Source organism: Leptonychotes weddellii, chromosome 6 (assembly GCF_054177405.1).
Source record: "Leptonychotes weddellii isolate Sample4059 chromosome 6, ASM5417740v2, whole genome shotgun sequence".
Lineage (NCBI taxonomy): Eukaryota > Metazoa > Chordata > Mammalia > Carnivora > Phocidae > Leptonychotes > Leptonychotes weddellii.
In genome coordinates, this window is record NC_138374.1 from 5,358,550 (window position 1) to 5,371,200 (window position 12,651).

Here is a 12,651-nt window from a genome sequence, read left to right on the forward strand (position 1 = left end):
GAGGGAGAAGCAGGCTTCCCTCAGAGCAGGGAGCCTGATGCGGGGCTCAATCCCAGGACGCTGGGATCATGACCTGAGCCGAAGGCAGACGCTTAACGACTGAGCCACCCAGGCGCCCCTATGATTATAACTGTTTAAAGGCACTGATAAGTTGTGCAACCATGAAGACTGCTTACCTTTGTTTGACCTTATTTCCCCTAAACTTTTTTTGACCTTGAAATGCTTTTATCCAATTCTTGAGAGTCCACTTTGAAAATATTGCTCTAGGAATCTTTGCTTATGGAAATATCTACCATGCTTTGCTAAGGAACCCCCAACTGGAGTTTAAGTCTGCCATTTCCCACAGAAACCTGGGACTGTGGAAAAGAGGTCTTACTCTCCTTACTTGTATCCCTTTGGTCTAGCAGTGCCAGGAAGCAAGGGTTGAGGTTCCTGGGCACCTCTGGGCAGTAGAGATTGGTGCCAACTTCACGATCTGTGGTTGGCTTTGCCTCATTGAAAGCTTGTCCATTGACAGACCCTGCCTAACCCGTCTTCCGTGTAGGTTCCGTTGGCATCTGTAACAATGCCATCATGCTGGTACCCAGCACAAAGTCCATCAGAGGAAAGGAGCCAGTCACAGTCCCTTTGGAAAGTATGTCACAAATGCGACAGTGTGAAATAATAGGAGAAGGAGAGTCCTTGCCTGTGCCAAGAGCTTGGGTAGGAGCGATTCCGAGGAGAGGTGTGACTGATACAGGCTCGCCTTCTTTTGCGGTCCCCGTGGCTTTTATGAGAGCTAGCAGAGAGCCTTGGACCCCTTTGTCCTTTACTGGGTCTTTGAGGAGTAACCAGATAATACAAGAAATATTAACATTTGTTGTCTTTGGCCATGGAAAGGAGCCAGGGGCATGGGGGCGCCAGGGGCATGGGGGCGGGGAGGAGATGAAGAAGCAAAAAGAGTAGAAGAAATCCCCCCCACCCTTGTCCTCTAGGGGTTCAGTGCCACTTGGGAAGAGAGCTGGCCTGGCAGACAGCTGAAAACCAAGTCTAGAATCACATAGGAAAAGACCCCGAGGAAATGGGGAAGGAGGGGCTTGAGCAGCTGCTCTTGGTCTGAGAGCAGGATAGAACCAGGGATTGCATAAAGACTGCATTTCTCTCCAAAAATGCTCTTCATAGACATGTTGGACTTGGGGATCTGGTTCCTCTAGCTGGGGGAGCTGAAGTTGCCATCCCCAGGCCCCGTCTGCCCATGCGCATCAAGGGCTCTCCCATTATGAAGATCTGCAGGGAGTCTCATGGGTTGCTGGTGTTCTTGGCGGGCCCGTTGTCATCACCACCGCCCCTGCCCCGGCTCTAAACTTGCAGATGAATCTCTGATCAGGAGCTGAGCTCTCCACGAAGAGATCGAGTCACTTCTTTAACCAGGAGACTTCATACTTTACTTCTCAAATTGAGCATGCAAACAGAGAAATAGATATCCCTGGAGACCTCTGGTTTATTCTTCATTTCTTTTCTTTTTTTAAAAAAATTTTTTAAAGATTTTTTAAAAAATTTAGTTGACAGAGAAAATGAGCGGGGTGGGGAGTGGGTGCAGCAGAGGGAGAGAGAAGCAGACTCTGCGCTGAGCAGGGAGCCCGATGTGGGGCTCAATCCCAGGACCCTGGGATCATGACCTGAGCCAAAGGCAGATACTTAATGACTGAGCCACCCAGGCGCCCTATTCTTCATTTCTTAATGGTGTATGCCTTCACCTGAAGGATCTGAGAGCCTCGCTACATTTCCAAAACTTTGACATCAGCATCTCTCTTGTGTAGCTGGGTGGTAATTGGCAAGAACATCATTTTCACATCAATGCCAGCATTTCTGCTGTGTCTACCACCTTCCAGGCCCCGGGAGCAGGCTGCCTACCAGGTGGAACTGTCATTCAGAGCGGGATTCCCCAGAAGGCTCGAAGCGATCTGAGAAAAATGAGAATGTTTATCCAGCACCAGATTTTATAATCACAAGAGCACTTCGGAGGCAGACAACCCAAAAGCCTTTCCACAGTGCAATGTGTACCATTTAATTTCTGGAGGGCTAATTAGTCCAAGCTAGACCACTCTGCTCTTGCCTATGTCCAGTAAATTAGAGGTCCCACTAAAGTGAGCTGAACAGAAATCATGTGCAAGTAATTGGATTTAACTCTTCAAAACCATGATGTAATTACTCCAGTGACAGGATGCTCAGCTGCTCCTTGGCTCTGAAGCTGGCATAGTGGATGGCCTTTTGATCTCAGAATACACAGATATCGGGGTCCTTTTATAGGGGACAAACTTCGGAGATTATCCCCCCAAATCCACACCTCATCTGCATTCCTTTTGGGAGGCCCAGTCTTTAATAGAAGATGCTGAGAGGTGTAGACTTGGTATCTTGGTAACTCCAAAGTGGTTTATTGTCTCCCTGCTGGATTCTCTCCAACAGGCATCTCTTGGTTTTGGTATTTCTAAGGTGGGGGAAGCAAGTACCTGAAGGATTCTTCAAAGTGCTCAGGGTGACTGCAGAGAATGTGCTTCTGGGAGGGCATTGTAGTAATAAATCCAGGGTGAACTTGATTATCATTTAGATTACTTGTTCAATAGGGAAAATGAAGCTTTGCAATCAGAGCTGTAGATAGGGCTCTGTGTGGAGGGAGAAGAACCCCAGCCCCCCCAAACAACCAATCATGCTGGCATCTAGGTGACCCTTGTTGCTTCCTGGCGACACCGAATGGGTGTAGATGTGTGTGTTCACACATGAAGCAGGTGAGGGTCGTTAATAAACACTCACGTGTGTTTACAGAGATCGATGGGGTATCGGGACTCAGCTTTTGCTCAGCTACTCGCCCAGAGCAGCCTCAGAGGCACCAAAATCTTGGTAGCTGGTTATTGGCTGACTTTGAAAGAGGCAAGGGCTTAAGCATGTCTGGCTTTGCCAAATTAAATTATCAACAGGCCCTGGGGCTTGGATACAATCATGAGCCAGACACACACAACAGATTCAGGCGGGAAAAAAGGATTTTCCAGAAATACATAAATGGGCAATTTAGTAATTTTACTGAAAAAACTGAAAACAAGCCTCAAACCTCTTCTATTTGAACATTAACGAGAGATAAATACAACCATGGTTCTCTTTGCTCTCTGTCTGTGAATTGGAATAACAGTGCTTCAAGGAAAATCCATAAAAGACCAATAAGCAGGCTGAATATTGTTCTCTCCAGTCACTTTAATTTCATAAAGGAAGAATTTCCTTCAAAGAGAATTGATAGATGTGATTTTGCTGTATTTTTGAACAAAGCGCATGCAGGATGATTTCTATTCCTTGAAATGAGGTCCCATTGGGTCCTGTTGCACATATGTGTGCTTGGAGAACCATCTCTTGCTGCAGGCAGGTCCCAGTGGCCCTGCTGCATTTCTCCCCTGGGGTCACCCTTCCTCCAGCCTGCTGTCTGTCTTTTTTGAGATTCAGCTCAGCTGCCTCCGGCTGCAAAGTCTCTCCGGCATGGCTCCTCCCCCGGAGGGCTGACCACTCCCCCAGGAGCCCTCCACCCCATGCAGACCCTTGGTCCTGGCACCCAAAGGCCTTACTTATGTGGCTCTCACCCTGGGCTTTGAGCCCTTAGTCTTAGTTACCTTTGTGTCTCTACTGCAGAGCACCAAAGAGGTCAGCAAATGAGTGGTCGCTCCGGCCTGCAGTCTGGAAGTCATCCCGATCCTTTTCTCCCAGCCCACAGCTCACTTTGCACACGGGCAGTGTTGGTGAGGCTGGAGTCCCCCCCCCTCTGAGCACGGCCATCTCTAGTCTCCATCTCTCTTACTCTGAAGGAAAACTCCTTAAACAGGCTTACATAACCCAATTCGGATGGTTTGCAGTCTTGGTACACAGTGGCGTAGTCTGGAGATTCTGGTTCACGTTTCCAGTGTCTGCATCGCGGTCAACGTCCCCAGGTGGTTGTCAAGCGTACCTGGGTGGAGAATGTTGCTGTCTTTGATCTTGTGTCACCTGCTGGCCTGACTTTGCCTCGAGCCTCATTCCTTCGCACCCTCACTCTGCATCCAGTGTGGCCCTCATTGTTTCCCCCTACCCACCCCCAGCTCGAGTTCCTCCCACGGCTGGTCCCTCGGTCATTTGGGTTGTGCTTTAAATACCTCCTCCTGGATTGAGCCCCACATCGGGCTCCCTGCTCAGTGGGAAGCCTGCTTCTCCCTCTCCCACGCCCCATGCTTGTGTTCCCTCTCTCGCTGTGTCTCGCTCTGTTAAAGAATGGGGTATCGGGACTCGATACCCCATGCTCTGTTAAAGAAAGAAAGAAAATCTTTAAATAAATAAATAAGTACCTCCTCCCCCGAAGGGCCCTCCTGACCACCCCAGTCCCCCTTTACTACGTGGGCCTGTTTCGATTCCTTCAAAGCACTTGCCTGATATGTTGTAGCCAGTTTGTTAATTATCTGATCCCCCCTCCCCCCAACAAACGAAGTTCACGGTGGTAGGATCTTACCTATTTTTTTTTCTTCTTTGTTAATTATCCGATCCCCCAACAAATGAAGTTCACGGTGGCAGGATTTTACCTATTTTTTTTTTCTTCTGAGCATCCCCTGGTGATACAGGAGTTGCTCATTAGATGTAGGAGGAAGGATTATAAAATAAGTAAATTTGGGGTTGGTCTTCTGGAAAGTGGACTAGCGCTCACCAGGGTGCCCAAAATATGGATTCTGCAGTATGAGTGGGTGTCCGTGTTCTGAGGTGAAGAGAATGTGAGGACAGGGCTGGGCTATCTCAGCTTGACACCCAGCTCTGCCACTCACTCGTTCACTTCATGAGTCTGAACAGGAAACAGCCCTTTGTTTTTTTTTTTGTTTTTTTTTTTTAAGATTTTATTTATTTATTTATCAGAGAGAGAGAGAGAGAGCACAAGCGGGGGAAGCAGCAGGCAGAGGGAGAAGCAGGCTCCCTCCTGAGTAGGGAGCCCGACGTGGGACTTGATCCCAGGACCCTGAGATCATGACCTGAGCCGAAGGCAGAGGCTTAACCAACTGAGCCACCCAGGCGTCCCAGGAAACAGCCCTTTGAACTCAGGGTTCCCCAATCCTAAAATAATAAAAAATCGTGTGCATGTCACAGGGTTGGTATGAAGATCACGTAGGGAAGCATCCAATAAACGCTAGGAGTATTGTTATAAATAGTAATGCAGACCCCTCAAGTCTGACACGCCGTTCCCTTCCCCGTCCCATGCCATTCTCTCCTCCAAATGGCTAGAGAGGGTTCCATTTGCTCCAGGGAGGTTAGGAGCCTCCCTCCAGGAGGGTAGAACCGCTGCTTCTCTCCTTCCTCCTCGCCAGAAAGGTCTCATTACTCATCAGATGGGTTTGGTGGTGTTACAAAAACTCGAGTCAGCAACCAAGGAGCACCAGCTGGGGTGAGGCTGGCCGTCTTGGATGCAGACCTGCTTGTTTGGCACCTAATATGGGCGTCTCTGCCCCGAATTTAAATTTCTGCTGAGGCATAGCAGGCCACGAAGAGTTCAGAAAACAAAACAGTGGAGGTGCCAAAGAGCTCACATTTGCTTTTGTTTTCTCTTGGAAATAAAACCAAAGCTTCATTGTGATATCAGGTGTTCTAAAGAAACAAACTTAAAAAAAAAAAAATCTAATTTCCCAAAGTAGACCACATACAATTGGATTAAGATACAAACTATGTTTGTAACATTTTTATTCCTTTGGAGCACCATTATCTGTCTGGGTTGGCTGCACCCTAATCTTGAGTAGCTCCTGAGGAATGCTAATCCGGGCTTGGGTCTAATTTTTTTGGAGAGGTTCCTTCTCCTTGCCTGAGTAGGAGTCTTCAAGCAGTCACAGAATTACTTTCCCAAGACCTGGCTGCCTTAAGGTGGCACCCCATTTCTCTGGGAAAGTCATCAGGATGTTTCTTTCTTTCTTTCTTTCTTTCTTTCTTTCTTTCTTTCTTTCTTTCTTTCTTTCTTTTCTTTCTTTTCTGATTTTATTTATTTATGAGAGACAGAGAGACAGAGATGGGGAGGAGAGGGAGAAGTAGGCTCCCCGCTGAGCTGGGAGCCCGATGTGGGACTCGATCCCAGGACCCTGGGATCATGACCTGAACTGAAGGCAGACGCTTAACCGACTGAGCCACCCAGGCGCCCCCATCAAGGCTCTCCACTCTGGGCTGGTCCTAGCAGGAGTGAAAACCAAGGGTGTGCACTGGGAGGCATCTTGGAAATCTTCACGGTGGTGTTGACTGCTCCTTTCTCTCATGCCTTTCCAAACATGAAGGACATTTTCCTTTAGCTGGGAAAATTCTATTGATTTTTTTTGTTCCTCTCTCCTACTTCTCCTTTGAACCTTGTCTTTGAAGTTAAGTAATGGTGCCATTTTTTTCTTTTATGTTAAATAACTAGACAGAATACAAGCTCAGCCACTGTATTGTTTCCAGTTTGTAAATCCGTAGCTGTGTTTTGTTTCTCCAGTGGGGAGAAATTTGTTAGTTTCCCTGTCTCTACCCCACCTTCGTGTATATTCATGGATAATTCTGCAAGCCCGAGAAGTCTCGTGTGGCTCCACTGGAGTGCTGAGTGAGGGGACAGGCTGATTTGGAGAGATTAATGGAAATACATGGGGTCTTCACTGGGGATCACAGGGAGCCCATGTCAACTCTGTGATGCTTAGCTAGGATGCTGAGTTGTCTATTTGCTTATGCTCAGTGGTGGAGGTGAACTGGTCACGTACAGGTGTTCCAGAAAGTGTGGCAGCTTCTCAGATGCACTCCATGCAACACATACCCCAAGAGCATTTTTGTGTGACAGGCTCTTGGCCAGTCTATAGGGCTGAGAGCCTTGTGGGAATTTGAGTTATTACAAAAGGGTATGCACACTATTCTTAAAAAATACATACTATTTCTAAGTGTGCCATCTATAAACATCACTGTGATTAGTAATATGTACTCACATTGGAAAACATTCCGGACTCATAGTGATTTTCAGCCGCGTGTACTTTCTCAAGGTACACCAGACAGACATTTTTCCTATGTTGCTGTCCATTGCATTTTCTGATTGGGAAAGAGCTAGTCCTCTGTGAGAATGGATGCAGAGGTTGAGTGTCCCTGATGGAGGGTCCCAGTTGTGAGTGTCCACTTCTGCTCTCAAAATGCTCTGGTGATAGCTGGGAGATTTCCTTGTCTTCCGAGGCACCAGGAACCTAGTGTGGAGATCTTCCACCTGACACCCAGAGCCCTGCACCCAGGGTGACCCTGAAACACAGTTTAGTGCCACCTTGGCACTGCCCCCTGCAGAGCACACTGTAATAGTTACTACCTGAAGCACGCAGAAGGGTCACTGTCTGCAAAGTATTTTAGATGCCAGCCTTGTACTTCATGCCTGTATTTATTGTCAAGACCAATCTGTTGGTTGTCAATTTCAATATAAGCGTTTCTGGTGTAGGAGTGTCTACCGAGTCCTGCAGTATCTGTAGCAGGTTGGGGCTTACACTATTGATCCTATTGACTAAGGATCAATAATAAAGTGTGTACTAAGTCCACCACAGTGTTTCTCTAGAAATGTGTGATATCCATACTTTCTGAAATTAATCCTCTTTCTATTTCATTCCAGATAACTTGTTCAAACCCAAAGAAAGATACATTTCAGAGAAGGAGATGCACATGCGATCTAAAAGGTATTTGGTTATTGTGTGAGGTCGAAAAATGTGGGGAGAGGTAGGGGAGGGGGGGCTTCTGCATCCAGGCGCTGTCCAGAGGGGTCACTATTCCCAGGTCCACCTTTAATGTCTGAGGTCTTCTTGGCCGTGAATTTGAAATGCTGGCTAAAAGAAGTGTAGCTGTCCAATTGCACCTCTGAATGTTAATGCCGTTCTTGGAAAAGCCTTAGGAAAGTGGCGGGTCTTGGATTCTGAACCGACCTAGTAATTGGTCTCTAAGAGATCCCCAGACTCATAATGGGAATGCTTCTGCACACTCTCATCGTCTCTGTGGGCAGGTGCTGTTTGTCACTGGGCACCTTTGAAGGTGGTTTTATGAGGAGGAGAGAGGTGGTTTCTCCTGAGGGCCTTGCCAGTGGCAAAGCCTGCAGGAAGGAGTCCAAACTTGGGAGCCCATGGCATGTGGGAGCCAGCAAAGCCACAGAGGGCCACACGCTGGCCTTCCTGACGCTCCATCCCCGGCCGGGTTGGCAGCTCTGCTGCCCGCAAACTCTCCCTGTTCTGCTTGGCTGGTTGCTATTCTAGACTCCTACCAATTCTCACCCACCGGCTCACACAAAGGCAGTCATTCTTTCTGAGCCCTGGCCTCCTAACCAGAAGGTAATACCTCAGCAATGTTGGCCAAGTTCATGCAAGAAAATGTCATGAGTTTATAATAAAGTATCTAGCACTGGGAGGAACTATAATAATTAAACCTAATTGATAGTGTGCTGAGAGAAACTACTGAAATGGGAGGAATATGTTTCTCCACAGTCCAGGCACAAAATCTCTGCTTTTAGGATCGTTTCCATGATAATTGGCTAACATTGATCATCTGCAAGGAGCCTCTTTATTTATTTTTTATTTTTTTAATTTTTTTTTAAGGATTTTATTAATTTATTTGACAGAGAGAGACACAGCAAGAGAGGGAACACAAGCAGGGGGAGTGGGAGAGGGAGAAGCAGGCTTCCCGCTGAGCAGGGAGCCCGATGTGGGGCTCGATCCCAGGACCCTGGGATCGTGACCTGAGCCGAAGGCAGACGCTTAGTGACTGAGCCACCCAGGGGCCCCAGGGAGCCTCTTTATAAGTCAAAGAGGGGAAATGAGAAGGGGAGCATCCCATTAGCGACCTGATTCATGGCCTTCTAACTGAGGGTTCTGAGGGTCCACTGGGTTTTCAGACTTGCTGTTTGAGACTTGCAGAGTTGTGTGTACCTCATGCCAGAAGTATTCCTTTTTCAATTTACTGAAAAATTTCAGCCAAATCTTCCCCTCCCAGTCCCCAAACCCAAAGCTGTTATTACAGAGACTCGCAGTTAAAATACTAGATCTCAACGCAGCATTCAGGGTCGACAGGATGGCTGACTCCGCGGCTTTCCGAAAGAGGAAATGGAGGCTCAGGGAGGATGCAGGAGCTAGGTTACGGTGCATCCCCTGGATGGAGTCCGTACTTGGGTTTTCACTCTGAGTCCTGGGTGGGGGCTCTGACCCTGGCTTTCAGACCTCACTCACCCACAATCACTCTGGAGCTTTCTTTTCTTCTGTATTCTTTGTTATTAGTTGTATTGTTAAATCACATTTTCATTTTAGAAACTCAAACAGTAGAGATAAAGCTGAAGTCCCTCCTGGCTGTCTTCCCTCCCACCACATTTCCCTGGGCCCAGTCCTTTCTCCAGAGACCCACAGTTATCAGCCTTCTGTGTATCCTTCCCGGCCTTTCTCTCTGCCTGAAAAATAGACTTTTATTTGTACATCAACAGTTATCTAATTTTTATTCATAAATGGGATCATACTATATGTATTATTTTTCCGTAGCTTACTTTTTTTGCTTTATAATGTGTCTGTGAGGTCTTTCTGTGGCGAAAGATACAGATACAGATTTTCCTCATTGCCTTTAACTCTCTGCTGCGTGGTGCCTTATATGGGTGTACCATAATTTATTTAGGAAGCCCTTTTAACAAAATACTGCATCAGAAGCTCCAGGAGTGAGACCTAAGCATTTGTATCTTAAACTGCCCACATGATTCAGATGGTCAGTATCAGGAAGATGGTCTCTATGCATCTGAAGGGATTTCCACTGTGAAGCTTTGGGACATTCATCTTTCCTACTGATTCCTTATGGTCCTCTCCCGGGCCCTTTCTTGAATAGTTCCTGGATATGGCAACTCTGTGTTCATTGATTCATTCAAACCATATCAATGGAACAAGCATTTCGCAGACACTTTATACTATGTGGTTGGGGGACAGTGTTACATAGAGTGAGAGTCCAAGGTTCGAATCCCAGCCCACCATTAGCCAGCTGAGGGACTTTACAAGAGTCTCCTGACCTCAGTGGGGCTTGCGTTCCTCAGTCGTATTGCGGAGGACATTACATGCTGCTTTCAACTGCTGTGAGGATTGAGAACATTTATGCCAGGTGATTAGCCTCGAGCTCAATAACCAAGATAATGTCACCTGCTAATATTGTCCTCATTTATATTTTTATACTTTGTTTATTATTATTATTTTTTAAAGATTTATTTATTTATTTGAGAGAGAGAATGAGAGATAGAGAGCATGAGAGGGAGGAGGGTCAGAGAGAGAAGCAGACTCCCTGCCGAGCAGGGAGCCCGATGTGGGACTCGATCCCAGGACTCCAGGATCATGACCTGAGCCGAAGGCAGTCGCTTAACCAACTGAGCCACCCAAGCGCCCCGTTAATTATTATTTTAAAGGTAGAATCTATAAACAGATTTTGTCTGACTTTCAGACATGAGAGAAAATGAAAAAAAAAAGGTGTTTGTCCATGTGCCATAAATATGGCAACCCCAAAGCTCAGGCTACAGTCCCTCCATCGTGTCTATGGATTCTTGCAGAAATATCATTTGGCATCCGGACACAGTTTCTATTAAGAGGTAGGAAAGAAGGGTCCAGAAGAAGGTCTCTTGGTCCCTGCTTGTAACTTGGAAATTCCTACTAATTTTACACCAGGACAAGAACATAATACTTATGCCTGAGATGTATCTGGAAGCAGTTTAATTAGGAAGGCAACAGGTTAAGAGGTAAACACACATTTACGTGTGTGTTATTCCAGTATAGTTCCTGCTACTTCCATTTATTTGCTGCTCCTTTTCTAAGCCATAGGAAGGCTTAAAAAAACATGTAGCAAAAAGGTATCTATCTGGGGCAAGTTTACACAGAGTGGGAAAGCAGTAGGTTTGGAATCTCCCACTTGATGCAAGCAAGTCATTAATTATCTCCGAGAATGGAGGGGCAGAGAAGTGCCTGCCCAGTAGACAACTGGCCTCTGAGCTTTGCCCCGGGGCGGTGGGTGGGGAAACTCTGCCTGTTGGCGCCGTCCCTGCCTCGGTGGCCTGTTCTGGAGACTGTCAGGGCAGCCCTGGGTCTCGGCGTCTCGCTGATCCGGGATGGCCCGTCTGCAGCTGGTCTTGTCTTTGAAATGGAAGAGCCTGCTGACAAGACAGGACACAGATCCATCCCAGGCACATGGTGTCTCGCTACCATTCAACGTGTTTTCTGAATCTGTTTCAGAATCTATAATAACTTGCCGGAAGTGAAAAAGAAAAAAGAAGAACAAAAGAAAAGAGTGATCTTACAGAGTAACAGACTGCGTGCTGAAGTCTTCAAAAAGGTAACGGCCTGGCCGCCAGCAGGTGTGTGTGGCACGCAGATGCTGAACCTGACCTTGACGTGTTTGTCTCCTGCTTCCCTAGCAATTACTGGACCAGCTCCTTCAAAGGAACGCGGTCTAACCGTAGGCTGCCCTGCTGACCCACTCCCTGGACCTGGGATGACTTCAAACGCTGGATCAACCATTAAACTTAGCATTATCTTCATGATATGAAACACTTACTTTACTTTTGATTTTTTTTTCATAAAGGAAAACATAGCTTCCTGAATTGCTTGCCCAAACCACACAGAAACAGTAACCCTTGAGGAAATGGGCCAGCAGACCGTGGAGGGGTGACCGACGCGATATAAACCACTAGATACAGTCCCCTCAGTTTTCCACTTTGGAATTTACCGTTTGCTTCTGATCCCCCCACCCACCCACCCACCGCACCACCATTTCCACCGAGACAGAGAAAGGCCTTATACGTTCACATGGGCCTAGATCCTAGGGGGTTATTTTTCTTCATCAAATTTTTGGGACCCACATCTATCAGTTTTTAAGTATCAGTCCCAACTTCTGCCAGTAGTCCACACTTTGGGTCAGCGCCCAGTATGTTTAAATACTCTCTGGATGTGTTGGCCATGTAATGCTGGAAGCTGACCTTGGAAGTAAGCGGGTGCTCTGACAGGAACGAGGGAGCGTGCAGTCTGTGTGTCTGCGACCCAGGGTGGGCAGAGCCGTCCTCACGACCACACCCCACACTGAGTGCTTCTCTTCATTTAGAAAAAGAGTCCATTTCCACAGAAGCTATGAGAGCGGAACTGGTGGGGGAAAAAATTACAGGTGACTTCAGTGTTTTCTGCACAGCCCCCTCCTCCTAGGACCAAAGCTGTGTTGCTGAAAATGGCCCGGTGGCTCCCACTCTGCCATTTGCTCTTCCAACGCTGATGATGTTCATGATTTACCAGTGTGTGTTTGGGGAGTTAAGAACTAACTAGTTTTTATCAAAAATGGAAATAAATGCAATTATTACAAAAATGGAAGTATCGCTCCGCTCTATATTCCGCGTTATGAACTGAGCAGCTGCTGTGGATGACGCTCGGTGAGAACGCTGTCATGGCCCAGCGGGGGCCTCTGACCCCTCTTCTGCCACCTTCTCACCACCAGGACACCCGGGTCAGGAGCCCCGGAAAGCAGGCATGAGAGAAGCAAGGAAACTGAAGAGCAAGGTTTAGGATCCTGAAGGCCTCGCATCTCACTAGGAATTGCCCCAGAATGAGAAGGAGGTTTGGGGGATTAAGCAGGAGCCCTGTTGACACCTCTGTCCCCATCCCG

At 47.3% G+C, this 12,651-nt stretch overlaps 1 protein-coding gene across 2 annotated transcripts in view; it reads left to right on the plus strand.

The window, feature by feature from the left end:
• Window positions 1–12,394, plus strand: part of C6H10orf90 (chromosome 6 C10orf90 homolog) — a 200,040-nt gene extending 187,646 nt beyond the window's left edge. Inside the window, exons 8-10 of one of the 2 annotated variants that reach the window (XM_081823306.1) lie at window positions 7,619–7,682; window positions 11,235–11,334; window positions 11,417–12,394. In XM_081823306.1, coding sequence (XP_081679432.1) covers window positions 7,619–7,682; window positions 11,235–11,334; window positions 11,417–11,455 — 203 coding nt within the window. In that variant the 3' untranslated portion in view covers window positions 11,456–12,394. The remainder of the gene's footprint in view (window positions 1–7,618; window positions 7,683–11,234; window positions 11,335–11,416) is intronic. The other variant, XM_081823307.1, reaches the window with a different exon arrangement.
• The last annotated feature ends 257 nt before the right edge of the window (window positions 12,395–12,651 follow it).